This window comes from Phodopus roborovskii, unplaced genomic scaffold, assembly GCF_943737965.1.
Source record: "Phodopus roborovskii unplaced genomic scaffold, PHOROB, whole genome shotgun sequence".
NCBI lineage: Eukaryota > Metazoa > Chordata > Mammalia > Rodentia > Cricetidae > Phodopus > Phodopus roborovskii.
The window spans coordinates 35,513,912-35,531,939 of NW_026126517.1; the positions used below are offsets into that span (position 1 = coordinate 35,513,912).

Sequence of the window (18,028 nt, forward strand, 5' to 3'; positions counted from 1 at the left end):
CTAGCTCACTCAGTTTTCATACTTTTTAAGGAGCTTGTTGAGGCTCACAAAGCCTGTTCTTTTTCCTCCTCTGCCCATGTTTTCTTTTTCTCTTGCCTCTTCAATTTTGTGTTCAGTAGATGGCAGGAATATTTTCGCTCCATTAAAATATTATGGGACCTGTCATAATATACATGATCCCTGAGACATTCCCATGGAGGGGGACATGGCTGCATTTAAAGTGGCTTTTCATATACTTTACAGTTTTTAGCTCTTTGCATCACTCTAAAATCATAAGCAACATATAAGAAAAAAAAAAAAAAGCCAAAAAACAGAAATAATACAAGTGTATGGGTTACATTTTAGGGATCCTTACTTCTTCTGGTGAGAGGTGGTACGCCGGGTACAAAAGACAGCGATGATCACAACCACCACAATGGTGATGACACCAACAGAGACAATGATGACCAACAGCATATTGCTGTCTAGAGGAGAGGTGGGGCTCCCATGGGGGCTGTTGCTGCCTGCACATGGAAAATGGTACAACTGTTAATTTGTTAGGCAATTTAAAAATATACATTCAATCAGGCTATCAACTCATTCTAAGACATTTCATGGGAACTTCCTTCACATACAGTACTCAAGGATATTGTTTTTAGAGTCTAATCTGCCCTTCATACAAGGGATTAGCACAGGTCTGTTCAAAGAATAGCATTCAACCAGAGATGCAAGACCTCTGACATATTTATCAGAATGAATCTGAGCCTTTGAGCTTTGAACGCTCTACAATGTCAGTACCCATGAAGGTATCGTTGAATGCTGTTGAGCTGAGGAGATAGCTCAGTAGGTTAAGATGTTTGTTTTGCTAGCATGAGTTCCTGGGCTCCATCTAGAGAACCTCTAAAAAAAAATATCTAGGCATGGTGACAAGAGCTTATAATCTCAGTGCTGGGGAAACAAAGCAGGTGAAGCTCTGGTAGTCAGAGCATTGGAGCTCAGGGGGTCAGCCAGCCTAGCCTACTTTGTGAGTTGCAACACAGTGAAAGATGCTGCCTTAACATGTTACATGTAACCTGTACACACACACACACACACACACACACACACACACACACACACACACGCACGCACGCACGCACGCACACACACCACAACCACCATTTCTAAATCCTTTAGGGATTTCTTTTGCTTTCAAAATTATATAAAATACATATTCATATAAAGTAAAAGTTTTCTTTAATATGTAGATATCTGAAATTACAAAATCACTATATGAAAAATAATCTTTTTAATAAGCATAATACATTTTTGTATTCAGCTTCAGTAAGAAGCAGACTTAGACATATGCATTATTTTGACAATTATTAACTGAGTCGTTACTATGTACCAGTTATTATTGTAGGTATTCAAGATGCAGCAGTGAATAGCAAAGGCATGAATGCTATGACAAAGGGGTGGGGGAAAAGGAGCTACACTGCAGAGTGACTGCAGACTACACTGCAGACTTAGACTTAAATCATTGAAAAGCTTTTCTGACTCTAATATGGCTTTGTCCTATGCAGTTCTGTCTCAAGTATAAGGTCTCATTTCACAATGTTGGAGAAGCAAGGCCTGAATCCTGCACCTGCAAATGCCTGTAGACAATCACTGAGTAGACAAGCCACGTAGAAAACAGCTTCTAGGACATACAAGCTGGACTCTTAACTTCAACTTGTTTTCAAGTGTATAACTGTATTAGATGAATTTTCTCTTAAAAATGGCTTTTGAGTTAGACAAGAAGGATCCCATCATATAAAGGCCTGAGGGAAGACACATCAGAGCAAAGGTTCTCATCCTTCTTGAAGCTGTGACCAACCCCAAACCATAAAATTACACTGTGGTACTTCATAACTATAATTTTGCTACTGACATTTAGGTCATATCTGTTATATGACCCTTGTGGTGGTCGTGACCCACAGGTTGAGAACTGCTGCTCTAGAGGGAGGGAGCAGGAAGTGTAAGGACCCTGAGGCATATTTGTAGATTTGTGTTTCCCCCCAACATTGGTGGTGTGTAGAAGTCAATGCAGAGATACGTTACTACTCAAAGTGCTAAAAATAAGTAACTGTGGATGCTCAGCCTGAGATGGAACATCTTTATCAACTCTTGGTCCTCAACTCCAGAGGCTCAGGAAATGTCATGGAAGAGGTGGCCCTTGCCTGGCAGTAGGATTTTTGTTAAGATGGTATGGTGGCACATGCCTGTAATACCAACATGAAGACTGGAGAAGGAAGATTGCAGGAAATTGAGTCCAGTTTGGGTCACACAGTGAATTCCAGGCTCACACCTGGGTTATAGATTAGATCCTGTCTCAAAAACTAACCAAAAAATCAACCAGAATCAAAGTACTTAAGAGGTAGTATAGTGTAGAAGGAATTGTTATTAGAAGGCTGGGGAGACTGCTCAGTGAGTCTGAATGCCTGGCACCCACATAAAAACTAGGCATGGTGGAGTCCAAGTATAACCTCAGTACTGGCAGGACAGGGATGGGCAGATCCCAGAGCTTGCCAGCCAACCAGTCTAGCTGATAAAAGGAGTGTTTTTTTCCTAAACCAAACCTTTTTTCGTGTGGGAACCCCTTCCAACGACACTAGATTATCTGACCTTCCAACTTTGATTCTATGATTTTATAGACATCTAAATACAGTGCTAAATCTGAGGTTGATTTAGAATGGCTTAAGAGCTTATTCTTTTACATTTGGTTCAATCACTTTTATCCTTCATTTCTGAGAAAAGCTAAGCAGACAACTTAAACTGTACATACTGACCTTCAATGAGATAACATTTTTATATTTGGGAAAGACTGCAGTACTAGAAACAATAAAATTAACCATACTGTTAACCTAACATTGCTATCAACAGAAATACTGAGCTACTGGACTACATTCTTGCAAGGTGGGACAACCTTATAAACCAAAAGCTAGGTGAGCTGGGATATAAAGAACAAGCAGAAGTGAAAGTATTTCTTTTCTGCATTCAACACAAATATGTTTTCATTTATTTGGATTTAACTTTTTTTGTTTTTGAGACAGGGGTTCACTGTGTAGTCTTAAGCAATTCTGGAATTAGCACTGTAGGCCAGGCTGGTCTTGAACTCACAGAGATACTCCTGCTTCTGTCTTCTGAGTGTGGTGATTAAAGGCATGCGTTACCACTGTCCTGCCTTGGATTTAACTTTTAATGTTTTATGATGAACAAAAGCTTCTTAGAATAAGAAGGGAACATTAAAGGGACTGTCAACACTCTTGCCTGAGATCATTATTACATGTATTTCTGTATGTCTGCCCTGGACTACTGGAACAGTCGCCCTCCCACCCCCCAGGCCTTCATCCTCTTCAACCTCTGAATGAATTCTTCATGGTTCTCAGACTAATAATAATAGATACTGAATAAATAGTAGTCTTAATTTATCAGTATTGTCCAACATTTTACATATGCAATTTATAGAATAAAGTCTAGATTTTTTAGAACTGATATTGGGCATTTGCCAAGTTAGTAGTTCTAACCTACTTGTACACTTTTACTCTACCTCCAGGCCGTAGAACCCTAAAGTGACAGGGTATGCTGCTATGCCTATGCACGTGCTGTTAGATGGAATGTCTGATGTCCACGTTGACATTTAGCAGTTTTTTTCCTCTAAAGATTATGTTCATTTATGTGTAACTTTGTGAAGTGTCTGTGTTCATGTTTGTGGGTGCCTGTAGAGGCCAGAGGAGGGCATTGGATCCCTGGAACTAGAGTTACAGGTGACTGTTAACTACCCAACCTGGATGATGGGAACTGAATTCAGATCTACTACACCAATAAGAAGTGCTCTAACTGCTGAGTCATCTCTCCAGCTCTGAATTCTCTAAGCACCCTTTAGGATATGGAGTAGATAATACCTCTTCAAATGGACAAATGGACATATAAATGAAAGAAAAGACAAGGGAAAACTACTTTCTCACAGACTTAACACTATATTGTGTATAGTCCATCATGCAACAAATGTATGAAGGACATATCTCTAAATAAGGGTAGTATAAAACTTCTTGAAGCATTCAAGTTTGTCTGGTTTTTCTAAAAGTCAGCTGATTTCCCTGAAGTATGGCATTAGACAGATAGCTGGAGCATAAGAAGTTTTTCACTGTACTTCCATGTGCCTATGAGATAGAGGTGATGAGATAATGAAAACCAAGTCTAGTGGTTACTTTTTGGACATTTCGCCACCTGGACTGTTATAGCTGGTACAGAACTTCCTGCATTTTAGGCTGCATGTGACAGTGAAGGGAAAAAACAACAATCAGAAGACAGAGGTATGAATTTTGGTTCTATGGTGAAATTAGTGGGTGGCCTCAGACACTGATTCTCTTACTCTATCAGCTGGGAATAATAAAATCTGTTCTCCCTAATTCCCAGGGTGGAGGAGCAGAGGTAACACATAAACGCTGAGAAACATTCTTTGGAGAATGAAGTAACTTTTGAAGAAATAAAATTATTTAATTTTATTTAATGTGCCTGCACATTTACAGAGGGCCCTAAGGAGGCCAGAAGAGAATGGCAGATCCCCTGGGGCTGGAGTTAGAAGTTGTAAGCCACCATGTGGGTACTGGGAATTAAACCCAGGTCCTCTGCAAGAGCAGCCAATGCTCTTAACCATGTTTCCAGCACCAAGAAGGAAATGTTAATCAACTGAGGGTATACTACATTGCAGAATGGTAGAAAAGTTGAATTTCCCCCTAGAATTCCCAAACTAAAAAAAGTACAGTAAGGGAGATGTTGAGATTTTGAAGTTCTTTGGTAATAGCTAATCCTACCAGAGGGCTAATTTTTGAAAGTCTCTTTTCTAGAGAGAGTAGCAAACTGTTTAGGAATCAATCTTGTCTCCAGAAGAAACAAGATTCTATGACAAATAGGCTTCCAGCAATTCAGCAATATTTGTTATAAAATAGCCAATGCTATATCTGCTAAATAAAATAAACTACATTAGCATGCCATAACCCAACACTGAACTATACAACATATTTGGAATATTTAAGCAAAACTGCATAAAGTCCATAACAAGCTGAAAAAGCCTTAGAGAGGGCTTTACCACTCATTGGAGGTTTGTAGTCAGATCCTAGGTCTGGCAGTCGGCTTCCTTTTCCTGCCGATCCTAAGGCTGAAGCAGAAGAAATCATGTCAATAACAACCCAACATGTTGGTGTGATAGTCCACTTCACAGCTAGGGAGTGTTTTCTAAAGACAAAACATATCAGTCTACTCTGTAACAAAATGAAGCAACACAAATAATGAGAGAATACAGTTTTTATGCCAAGGTAAACAGAAATAAGTAGCTTTCTGTGCAAGGAGGTATCTAGAAGACTGATGCCTCTGTTTCAAGGCCATGACCACATTACACTTTGTTGTTCAGAAGTGGGGGGCTTTGCCCTCCACCTTGCCCTCCACATATCTCTAGTTCAGGAAGTGATGCTCAGAGAGGACAGCTTCCAAGGGAATATGTGAGGCTGATAGTTACACCAAACAACTGTATTCTCCAAAGGACTTGGTGATGCTGATCTAGCCTGGCTAGAGTCAGTACTGTTCTGGCTATTTTCTTCAGAGTATGAAGTTGCCCTTCCAAGTATAAAGTTAACCTAAGCAAGAGCAGAAAGGTAGGCAAAGGTTCAAATCATATTCTCACTTCCTTTTCTGTCACCTAAGCATAAAAAAAAAGGAAAACAAAAATAAAACAAAACAAAAACACAAGCCTTCCTTCTAGTTGTCACTGTCAGATGACCTCATAGTCACAAGTTCAAGTGATGCTGCTGACTCAGGCTTGGGGTCTTTCCCCAGCAGCAACCTCAGGAAACAGAAACATCAGGTTTTTGTTTTATAATCTTTAGTTTTGGTTTTCAGTCTCTCTCTTCACTTTCATAGTAAAACTGCTTAGGGGAAGCCTTTCCTCCATAAAGTAAAGGCATTCCTCAATTCAAAGTTATTAGCAGCAAGCTCTTGAAAAGAAGCCCACATAGTGCTTAAGAGATGGTCCTTGAACACCAGCTCTGCTACACAGCAGTACTTTGATGTTGGGCAAGTTATGTAGTCTTCTGTGCCTCTGTTTCCTTAAGTTAAAGCAGGGATACTAAAAGCACCTACTTTAATTAGTTGTTGTGAAGCTAAATGGAAATTTAAGACCTTGAAACACTGTGACTCCTGCTTGGTGTGTAATAAATGTTAACTATTACAAACATAATAAATTCAGAGAAGAGTATACTCTCTCCCTTTATGGAGGCAGAGCACATAGAGCTCTAGTAAACACTTATGGGGGATATTTTCATAAATAAAACTTGACTAGAAGTGTATAAACTAAATTTATTTCTGTAAAACAGTTAGTGCTAATTTTCATTCCTCTTTCCTCTTATAAATTAACATATTTTAAAAGAAACAAAGGAAACTCAAATCTAAGGATGTGTAAGTAGTTCATTTAATAGAATAAATCTAGAGGCTAAATATAATGTCTCACATATTCTCAGAAGCCAAAAACCTATCTACAAAAGGAAAAGAAGTTCTTGGCTCCTATGGTACAATCTCAGGATTTCTAGGGCATATTCTAATTTAATTTAGCCCCTGACCCCTTTTCCATTGTTCATAGTGATTACTTTATCCTCTTACTTCTGAGGTTATCATTTCTCCCAAGCAATACACACTACACATCAAGATTCCAGGTGTTCTTCATATGCTACTATCCTCTGGCAAAATCTAATTGGCAAAGATACTTAACACTTTAAGGTTCTTCTTATTTAAATGTTCATGATCATTATGTAGGCTATATTTAAATTAAACTTTCCAGAGCACTGCATCACATAAAAAAAGAAACAACCCCCCCCCAAAAAAACCTGCTAGTGAACATGCTTTGCCAAGATTATTAGTTGGCTTATACTCCTGTATTTCCAAATAGTCTTCTTTAATGTTTAAAGAATAAATAATAAATTCAAAGGATGAACCTAATACCCAAAATACCAACAGATGAAAAATTTTAAATACCAGAGGCATAGAACAGCAACATGTTGCATGATAGTTACCAAGTGAAGGGAAATTGCATTTTCTGCATATACAATGTAATGATTTGTGAACTCTGTTTCTATAAAAATTATGCCAGCTTTCTCCCATGTACAACAAAAGACTTGCTAAATACAAACACATGTCCCAAGTCCTGAAACTCAATACTTCAAGTTCTGACTCTTTTGTGCATTAATCAAGATACAAAAACCTTTATATTTCTGATTACTACTATTAAACCATGAAGGCAATTATCAAATTGAATTTCAACATTCTTCCAAAGTATGGGAATTTTCAGAGATTAAAATTACAAAGTACAGCTACCATGCCACCAGAGCAATTGCAATGAAAAAAGTACTGACTGATGATTGCAAGACTGGTGACATCAAGACTCATGCTTCCTAAGTGTCCATGCCACAGACTTTTTATCCTTTTATAAAAGTGGTCATATTTAATATTTAAGAGAAGAAATAGGAAGAGCTATAAATTAACATATTGCAAAAGAATAATATTCTTGGTTACAGATAAGCACATATTTAACAGGACTCATGTATGCAAGAAGGAAAATATGATGTTTGCTGAATTTGTTATTAACTTCTCATTTAAAGAAATAAAATCCTAAATGCTACAAATAAGGAAGGTTGGTAAACTGGTCATTTTATGCTTCAAATGTTTATCACTGCTTAGCATCTTAATAGCTAAGGGTAACCTGACCTTCACTTAAGGCCAGACTTGAGTTTATTCAATTCAGTTTTTTTTCACCAATGGATTTTGCTCCTCAGGGAGTCCCTCAGCTTTCCAGATATCCTAAAGGCTATAAACATGGACTCAACTCTACTTTGGCCAATAAGTATGTGTGTGGTTTTCTCAGGGGAAAAAGAAAACAAAGAGATAAAAATAGGTCACAAAGAGAGAAATGATAGAGAGGCCATCTACTCATTTACCTTGGTCATTAGGCATTTTATCAGAGGAGTCCGCTGACAGGCCAAGCACAGGGGAAGAGGAAACAAGAGCAAGGATCACCAGCTTTGAAGATGGACAGACAGAAGTTTTAAAGGAAAAAAATAAAATTCCCACAAACTTCCAAACAAACTGGCAATAGAAAAGAAACTTAGATTTCCAAATTTCCACAGATTCAGTACCCAATTCAATTTTACTACCTAAGCTTGCTTGGCTTACTATTTTATATTAATTTTCTTGAGAGTTCTCCAATAAAACTTTGAGATCACTGCAGCAATTCTGCCCAGATATGCAAAGCCAAAGTCCCCATCTGTGTGGGCTGGGAGAGTACAATTTGGCAGTCAGTGGGTAGCAGAGGAGTTCTCTTCAAGTCTTCATAGCGAGGCTGGCAAGTTCATTACTAGCATTTCCCACATTACCAACAGTCTCTAATACGCTACAGCCCCATTCCTTACACAGCTTAGTAAAACCCTCAGCTCAGAGAGCTTTACCTTTAGGTGTTCTGAACTGCACAGCTTCAGACATGGGTCCCATGCCTTTTGAGTTCCGGGCCTGGATTTTGAAGTAGTATGGTGTATCAAGTGTTAACTCTTGAATCTGGTGAGTGAGTCTGTTTCCCACAACAGGTTCAATGACCCAGTCATGTATCTCTGCATTCACGTCTGTACTGTAATAGATGATGTAGCCTGTCCAAAGCAATTAATAGGGAAAGAAATCCTGTTTCTGTTTTTCTTTTTGCAATCATTCAATAAATGTCTATGATACAGTATCCAAATAAAGCACCATGAGGCCTAGATTTAAAAAATACAGTTTTGAGACTTTGTAATGGTACTATATGCTCAATTAGCTCCAAACCAAGGTCATCTCTTAGGAGAAAAATGCTTGGCAGATTGGAAAATCTCTGACAAAGTTCTAAAACTGGGGTAGGTGAGGCCACAGAAATGTGTCACCAGGTACTTCCACTAGGGGGCACTCAATCCACACAAATGAGGCAGGAAGCCTCCCAAACATAAGCCTGACCTACACTGAGCAAAAATGTGATTTATTGTTTTAAGGTTTTAAAAGGCAAAGTAAAATGTAATCTGAGGCAAGATATTTCTTTTACAGAAGAAGCAAAGTAGGGACCTAAAAAAAATTATAAAGACTAGAAATTATGGGAAGGGGCATCTTATTCAAAGTTATAGGAACACATTATAGCACCCCTTTAATCCCAGCACCTGTGACACAGAGCTGCAGAGTGAGTTCTAGCCAGGGCTATACAGAGTAATCCTGTCTCAAAAAACAAAAACAAAAACAAACAACAACAAAAACAAGTTACAAGAGTAGAATGTTAAGAAACACTTTCTCTTTCTCAGTCTTTAGGCCACCTTAATCATATTTCAAGTTCTTCAGGACACTCCCAATGGGGCAGAGGTTCCAAACAGGAGCCAGTATCCTCTCTTCTATGGAAAATTTCTCTCCGAAATCCAAGGGAAAAAAAATCCCAAGTTCCTTCATAAACCTAGGATAATTCACGCTTTTAACTCTAGTAGTAAGAGCACAGAAACCGAAAGTAGCAGGCCTTTGGATACTGGTGGTTTGAAAGCCTAATGGGTTTTGGGGGGGCTTTAAAGTAGAAGGGCAGTTTATGCGTATTAGGTAATTCCCAGTGCAAGTCACCTGGAGAGAATATAGTTTTTTGTAAAATAAACATACCTATCTGGCTGCAGTAGAATAAATGCTGTCAAATACATGCCATCTCCACCAGATATTGTTAAAGAAAACCACTGGTTGGTCACTCAATTCCAAGGGACTGCACTTCCTTGTTCTAATTTCAAGGATCAATATGGCTCAAAGCACACTCGTCAATGACTAAGCCAGCCTCACACTCCCACTTCTACTGACAACACAGTACCTGCCTGGAGTAGTGCATAGTCTAGGGTATCTGTCTCACCTGTGATCTTGCCGTTAGCTTCAGAGGGCGGCTGCCAGTTCACTATTATGGTCCTAGGTTTTCCTTCTTTACTCACAACTGTCACATCCTTAGGAGGAGAAGTAGGAACTACAAAACAACAAATATTGTTCATTGCAATATCATTCACAATTTTCCAACTCTTTTCATTGATAAGGTAGTAAATGTGTAAGTATATGGTAACAGACCATAACTAATAAAAAGAGTACTACATAAAGTATCAAAGGAAAAACGAAACAAACTCCATGAGGACAGAGAATGGGCCTGTGGGCAGGAGTAGGGATATATACTCAAGGGAATCAAAGGCCACTATTTCCAAGCACAGACTTCCATCTGGCACTGTACAATCAGCATCTTCTTAAGGCTATGGCAACCTGGAAAGGCATGTGTGGTCAGGGAACCAAACTGAGTGCATTTACATAATTCATCCCAGATTGCTTCCTCTCACTTGATTTGGCTTATCTGGTAGAACTTTTTAAAGTGTGAAATAGTTTTCTCTCTTGCTTAAAGTTGGCTCTTCAAGCCAAACATGACTCTTAAAAATCTCAGTTCCCTTTAAGAAGAATTTACAACTTGGTATTTTAAGCTTACACTGAAAGCAAAGCTCTAACTACTGACATTACTACTCTAAACAGAAGCTGTTCATCATCAGAAAAGCCAATACAAGAAAATGGCTTTACTACATTATACCTGAGAACTTTAAATGTAATGTATGAGTAGAAAAATGCTCAAGGTAAGTATTCCTTCAAACTGTCATTTCCTAAAACACTGGAGGAGTTCCAATGTAAGATGGAAAAGCCTAGTGAAACAAACAAATAGGGGAAAATAAAAAATTCACTTATAAGTCAATAAGCTGGGAAGTAAAGCAAAAAGATATTCTTAAAACAGAGGAGCTGAGTGTGATGGCACACACCTTTAATCCTGTCACTCCAGAAGCAGAGGCGGAGGCAGGAGGGATCTCTGTGAGTAGGATGTCATCTTGGTCTATAAAGTGAGTCTGAGACCAGCTAGGGTTACACAGTGAGAGCTTGTCTCACAACAAAACCAAAACAGAAAGTAAAATAATAAAATAAGCAAGTAAGCAAATAAACAAAACCCCAAAATAAACAGAAAAGAAAGCAAACTACTGACTATTTACATTTTTATATACTATATTCCCGATTCTCCAGTCCAGTCCCCTTTCCTGTAGAAATTCCAAGCAACTGTGCAGAGCGTCCAGACTACTTTGTACAGAATGTTGAAGTTTAGCTTTTCATTATGTACAGAAATAGGCCAGAATACCTAGAAATTCCCAAGGCCATTCCTATCCTCATCCCAAAGTCCAAGGAAAGTGAAAGAACAGGCTTAAAAAAGCCAGCAAAGCAAAACAATCTCAAGACTGGCAGTATACTCTTTCTTTAATCTGTTCAGTTATTTTTTCTCCTTCCTCATGTGTACAAACAGCAGGGGCTAGTTCAGTTAAGGATCTTATAGAGCTGCTTTCCAAGAAAGCTCTGGGTTACCAGTAAAGTGTTCAGCCCAGACAAGCATGGCTGAGCAACTGCTTGGTCAAGGGCAGGTCACTTCATTTTTTTCAATTTCAATTTACCAGTAAAGCAGGATTAATGACAATAAGCTCTTGTATCTATCCACAAGCTTGCCCATCTGTTCCTCATTTTACCTTAAAATGAATCTAAAGTAGAATAGAGGGTGATTATTGCCCCCACCCAAAATGTAAGAAACTGAGATTCAGAGGGATTAGAGGAGATGCTCATCAGCGCTCAGTAGATGGATGACCTGAGATTGTTTACCAATGTTCTGGCAAAGTGGCCCAAACATCCAAATAGTTGAAATGGCAAATACAACTCAAATACAAATTGTCTACTGGGTTCTGTAGATGTCAATATGTGTACTATCCTTGCATAGTAAAAGCAGGTAATAAGATATTCCACTGCTGAAAATGTGGCACAACAACAGCCATGCATTTCCACAGGCTTTCATAGCTTACAAAGAGAAGAAATGCCATGTGACATGGATTTGTATTATACATACCTAATTCAAAGGTAGCCCCATGAGCTGTCATACTCCATGTGCTTGACCTTCTACCTTTGGTCACCATCACAGAGAATTCATATAGCGTATTTGGTTTTAAACCAGTGACCAAATAGCTTAAAGTTGTTGCATTTGCATTCTGGAAAAGTATGAATCAAGAACTTTATAACAAGAAAATACCACTAATCAGTTTTAATCACCCATAGCAAATGTTTAATACCTTGTACTTGGTGTTTGCTGGGATGTTGGTCTTCCACCGGATTGTATAGTAGCGGGAATCTGTAATCTTCTGGTGTTTGGGCAGGGAGTTGTCCGCCCATGTAATCCTTATGGTGTCATGACTCAGAATGGAAGCCTGAACTCCCACTGGTGGCATCATGGGAGTGGGATCTGGCACTGGAGTGTATGGAGCATTAATAACAAATAAATCAACTTCAGAAGTGTCTAGGTAAAAAGTAATTAAGAAAGGGAGTGGCATTTTAACATAAACAAAAATAAAAGGGAATGTAGGGGAATATAATGGAATGAAAGATGAGAAATGGAGAAAAAGAAAGAAAATCCAGAGTTAATAGATAGCCCTCATTCATTCAGAAGAATACTTCTACTGTGTTTCATTTTTTTTCTTTTTAAGGAAAAGAATTGTAGGAAAATGTTAAGCAAATTAGTACCTAACTGTGTTCTCAACCATACTCTAAAAACACTGAAAAACGAAAATTGAGTGATTGTGTTAACATACACATGCTTGAATTTTCTTTGAATCAATTGAAAACATTACCTGCTGTCAAAGGATAAGCAAACAAAAACTGCTCTTAAAATCCAGAGTATAATTTCCAAACAAGCAATAAAAAGCTCATCACCTGAGAGTTTAGTAAATATGACTGCATGGGGCATGAGTTACTAGTGCCCATCAATGGGCATGTGATGGTTCGTCTCTCAAAGCTGAATGCCAATCTATGGTTAAGCAAATCTTGCCTGCAGAGGCATTAGAGATATTGCTCATAGCTGAGTAAATCCAAAGACTCCTCTTCTTTAAGAGAAGATAAACTGATACCATGTTGCACTGGTATCTGCTGTATTTTCTCTAGCTGTCAGAATAAGGTAGAGAACAAGTCCCCATTAATAAAGGTCAATGCCATAATTACCATGGATTCAAGTGGCACGGCACTGACAAATTTTAGAGATCATAGTACTTGTTTAATGAAAGAAAGAGCATACTATAGGCTGTGTTCAACCCAGCAAATTCACTCTTTATTGCAAAACAGAGGCCAAAGTGAGTTAAAAACAAAACAAAACAAAAAAACATCAAAGGCCACAGTTGGAGTGCAGTGGGACCTCTGAGTTTTACCAATTCGCTGCTATATTTTCTAAATATATGCATACTCATTTATTTTAAAAGTTTAGGTTTTGAATGCTATTTCCCCATTTACTTATAGTGGCTGGTTTTGTATATAACTAAAAATTGGAAATGATATAGTCCTTGTTTATGAATAATAACTACACTAAACAAACAGTCATGTGTGTATTTACTTCACAATTAATACTAAAACTAACAGAGAAGCGTACATGACTTTGTTCTAAGACTTGTCAGAATACTTACAAATTAGTTACAATGAACCTTCAGATACAAACATAATTATTTTCTAAGGAACATCTTATGTGTGCTAACTCTGGTAAAATAACCAGGTTATATGACTTAGAAGCATTTTCATATAATATTTCATATAATATTTCTGCATTCTTAAACCATGTGAAAGAAAGTACTTTTTTTTTCCATTGTAGTTCAATTTAAGAAGGTAAAGATTGAATATTCTTTTTTGGAATACTAAAACTATTTCTAACAGAACTTTTAAATTGTAGGTACACAGGCCAGAATTATCAAACATGGAGCATTGATACTTGTAGAAAGTAGAGGCTTTTAAAAAAGAGACAAAGATTATCTTTTAATAAGAACACTGCCAAGTCTGTACAGTTCCTTAGAACATCCTGCAGGCAGCTTATGATACTGACTCAAGGTTGGTCAACAAATGGAGAAATGCATTTATAAAAAGAAATTCTTTTGTACTTAGGACTCTACAAAAGTTATGTCTCTGCATGTTTTGACTAAATGTATGTATGTGCACCATGTGTGTGCCTTGTGCTCTCAGAGTACAGAAGAAGGAGTTAGATTCCTGAAACTAGAGTTATGGATAGTTGTGAGCCGCTATGGAGGTGCTGGAAATGGGATTTAGGTCCTCTGCAAGAACAAGTGCTCTTTACCACTGAGCCATCATCTCAATAGTTCCCAGGTCTAAGAATGCTAAAAAAGTTCACAACTCTATTATACTAATTTCAATAATTTTTCTCATATTTTTTCAGATCTAGTTATGAGTTTTACAACAGTACAGAGATTATACATTCTATTACTTTGAAGATATTAAAGTCTAGAGAAAACAGTGGCTACTAATCTTTTGTAACAAGTATAACTGACCAAATGGGTAATCCCTTTGATTTTATCCCTTTATATGAACTTTATGAAGTGCACATAAAAAATAACTTTCCTAACCAACTCAGATGTCTGACTCTGAATAAATGTTAGCTTTACAAAACATATATGTATGTATGTATATACACACACACACATATGTATATATACACACACTTATTGTTATGCTATGTGTAACCTATATTACATGAGTATACACACATACATGTAGTACCTCTCATTTTTTGATCTATTATAGTTATACCACATCTAAAACATATTAAAAACATGTATATATCTACCCAACTTACATGACAGACAATAGTTTAAATATGCAAAATGGGAATTAACAGAATTCTGTACAAAGAAGCCAGTCTTTTACTCATTCCAAGTCTGCACTACAAGTTGCCATGTATTTTTTCTTCATGAACATCCATCAGGGAGACCCCTGAGTCATACTCTATATAAGCAGTTGGAAAAACGCAGATGACCAAAAGAGACAGTATACCCTACCTGTGTGAGGTCTGGTCACAGCACTCTCATAAAGGGGGATGCCTTCACCAACATTGTTGAATGCTTTCAGGGTAATCACATAATGAGAGCTTGGATCTGAGGAAAAGAAGTCAAAACAATTTTTTAATGTTCTCTACAGGATTTAAAAAATACAAGAGTAACTATCTAATCATGGAAAATTTCATAAAAGATTTATAGTTTTTTTAAAAATGGGATTGCTTATTTTGGGTTATGAAGAGATGTGGAGAGAGAAGTACATATAGTACCAAAAAAAAAAAAAAAAAAAAAAAAAAAAGGCTTTTTCATCAATATCAATTTCCTGGATTTAATCTTCAGAGTGGAGGTGGACTATTCTTTCTCTCCTGGAGTCTACTAAGGTCTAAGAAGCTCACTGTATAAGGCTTATGAGTACCAGAAGCCTTGAGGTGTAGCTTGAAACTAAACCCCTTCCCGCTCTGACCAAAGCAGCTAAGGTAGAGAAGCAGGAAATAAACTGAGTGTGGCAAATGTCTTCAACATTTCAGGGAACCTCTTGATCCAGAGCAGTCAACTTGATTAGACAAGACATGACCCAGGATTTGATAGTCAGTAGGTAATTCTGCAAGGAGATTAAGAGAATAAGCTCTCTAGGGCAGTGTTTCTCAATCTGTGGGTCTTGACCCCCATACGGTCACATAGTAGATATCCTGCATATCAGAGATTTACATTACAATTCGTAACAGTAGCAAAATTAAAGTTATAAAGTAGCAACAAATTAATTTTATGGTTGGGGGTCACCACAACATCAGGAACTGTATTAAAGGGTCATAGAGTTAGGACAGTTGAGAACCATGGCTCTAGGGGATCCTTCAAAATGTTCTTGTTAAATTCAAAGAGGGGGCATTAAGCAACAAACTGAACAGTTTTCACCTTTACCAAGGGAAGCAGGAGGTTCTAATATCATGTTTGATCCAGACAGTGTTTAGTATGGATAACTCCAAAATTCAGTTTTTTAAGTAAAAATGTGGGTTCCTGTCCATAAAATCCTGTGGCAGTTGAAGTTTTCCTAAGTTGAAAAACCTTATGTGGCTTATGTTACTTCAAAAGTTCAAAATAGCTGGGCAATGGTGGCATACACCTTTAATCTCAGCACTCAAGAGGCAGAGGAAAGAGGATCTTTGTAAGTTTGAGGCCAGTCTGGGTCTACAGAGCAAGTTCTAGGACAGGATCCAAAGCTACATGGAGAAACCTTGCCTTGCAATGACCCCTCCACCAAAAAAAAAAAAAAAAAAAAAAAAAAACCCCAACCTCAAAATAGATGTTTTACTTGGTGTTCTAGATAATAAAGGACAATATATTAAGGCATCTGGTATTCCCAAATCAAATAGAAATACCAAGTGGAATCAACACAACTTGCTGCTTGAATGAAAAGGAAAGCATGTATTGGGCAACATAGTAGACTGATGTCATTTACTGAGATTAGGGCAGCCAGAGCAGTCATGACACAATTTTGAGGCTTATTCTAGGCACATTCTTCACTTTCACTGCCATTCGTTTTCCTGGTTTGACTACTTTGTAAAGGCCACCAACTGCAAATATATCCTTTTAACGAAAGATGTTTCTTTTGAACACTAGGCTTTTACCTTCAACTGGGTGGCCCTTGCTGTGGTATGTTTCAAGTCTTTCCTCTTCCTCCTCTTCTTCCTACTTCAGACCCCTCCACAGTTCTACCAATCAAACAACTGAGTCTTGTTGACTCTGTTTCTCATTATTTTCTCCTTGTTCTTAGTGCTTTCTCTTCCCAGGCTGCCACCATTCTTTATTCTGAGGGTACTTTTGCCCCCTCACCCCAATACAGATAAACCTATCCATTCAGAAGGGTTAATTCTACAATGCTAATCCCTCTAGTTACATCACCTATATCACTCATTCCCCCTTAGCACTGTGAATACATCTTCACCTTCCTCCTCCTCATCATCATTTGGGGCTAGGGATTCATGTAGTCCTAGCTGGCCTTGAACTTGCTATGTAGCTGAGCCTGGCCTTGAACTCTTGATCTTGCTGCCTCTATTTCATGACTGCTAGGATTATATGTTCATGCCACCAGGACTAGCTCTTAGATATTCTTAAATTGTATTATTTTTAGTGTTTAATGTCTTTTTCTTTGCTTTCTCTCTATATGGTGTTAACTGATTAAAAAAAAAAAAAAGAAAAGAAAAGTTTGGGCAAAGAGATACAAACTTCAGTTTAAATTTTGGGCCAAATGAATATGGGCTATAGATGCAGATGTCCAGTGGGCTGATATATGTATGAACCCGAAGCTCAGAGCTTAAGTTAGATGAATTCCTAAAACTCTGAACTGCTTCTTTCACTCAGTGTTTTATGAATCTTATATTAGTTAGGCTAATAAATAATTTTATTTTATGCCAAACTTATTTTGGTTTTGTTCTTGCTCAACAGACATAATTCTTTTCTAATAGTGTCTACTGCTTATTCTCTTTAGCATAACCTGTGTTCCTTTTTGCTGCTCTGTTTCAAACATTATTTTGGTTCAATCTTTTAAGCCCAGCTAAATTTCTTCATGGACTATTCTATGTGCCTTGTTCAGGTTTTCCTTTTCTGAACACACTTCACTGTGTTTTGTGTTTTACTTTGGTTCTCCTATTAGACTGAAAGGTGCAGGAAGTAAAGGACTAAGTCCTGACCAACTGCAAAGGACTTTTATTTCAGAAGTTTCATAATGGAAACAGTAGGAGGCTGGTCATCACAGGGACACTTTTATCCACTGAAATGCTTTGGTTTTGCTATCCAACAATTTCATGTAAGACTACTCATGTGGCGAAGCCTACTGGGTTTAGCTGATCTGTTTCTTTTTAGAAAGACTACATTTATAAACTATTGCTTATTTTCTTCCATAAAAGATTTGGTAACTCATTTGTCAGACGCTTAAAGCTGTTCTTAGGGAAGGTGTTTAAAAAAACAATGGTTTGAATAAAAAAAATTCATCAGCCAGGATTATGAATTAAGACAAGTCTTTAAGAGAAATATTAACAATGACAGTCTAATTTGGAAAAGCAGTTATACCCCCCAACTCA

General features: G+C 37.7%; 1 protein-coding gene across 11 annotated transcripts in view; it reads right to left on the reverse strand.

Annotated features, from left to right (window-relative positions):
* Neo1 (neogenin 1) overlaps positions 1 to 18,028 on the reverse strand; it is a 168,936-nt gene that overhangs the window by 19,499 nt on the left and 131,409 nt on the right. For 4 of the 11 annotated variants that reach the window (XM_051197609.1, XM_051197607.1, XM_051197602.1 and 1 more), the window contains exons 16-23: positions 14,955 to 15,050; positions 12,201 to 12,424; positions 11,981 to 12,119; positions 9,932 to 10,039; positions 8,490 to 8,684; positions 7,983 to 8,015; positions 5,090 to 5,158; positions 356 to 503 (exon numbers count right to left, since the gene is read on the reverse strand). In XM_051197609.1, coding sequence (XP_051053566.1) covers positions 356 to 503; positions 5,090 to 5,158; positions 7,983 to 8,015; positions 8,490 to 8,684; positions 9,932 to 10,039; positions 11,981 to 12,119; positions 12,201 to 12,424; positions 14,955 to 15,050 — 1,012 coding nt within the window. The remainder of the gene's footprint in view (positions 1 to 355; positions 504 to 5,089; positions 5,159 to 7,982; positions 8,016 to 8,489; positions 8,685 to 9,931; positions 10,040 to 11,980; positions 12,120 to 12,200; positions 12,425 to 14,954; positions 15,051 to 18,028) is intronic. The other 7 variants (XM_051197605.1, XM_051197608.1, XM_051197600.1 and 4 more) reach the window with 3 other exon arrangements.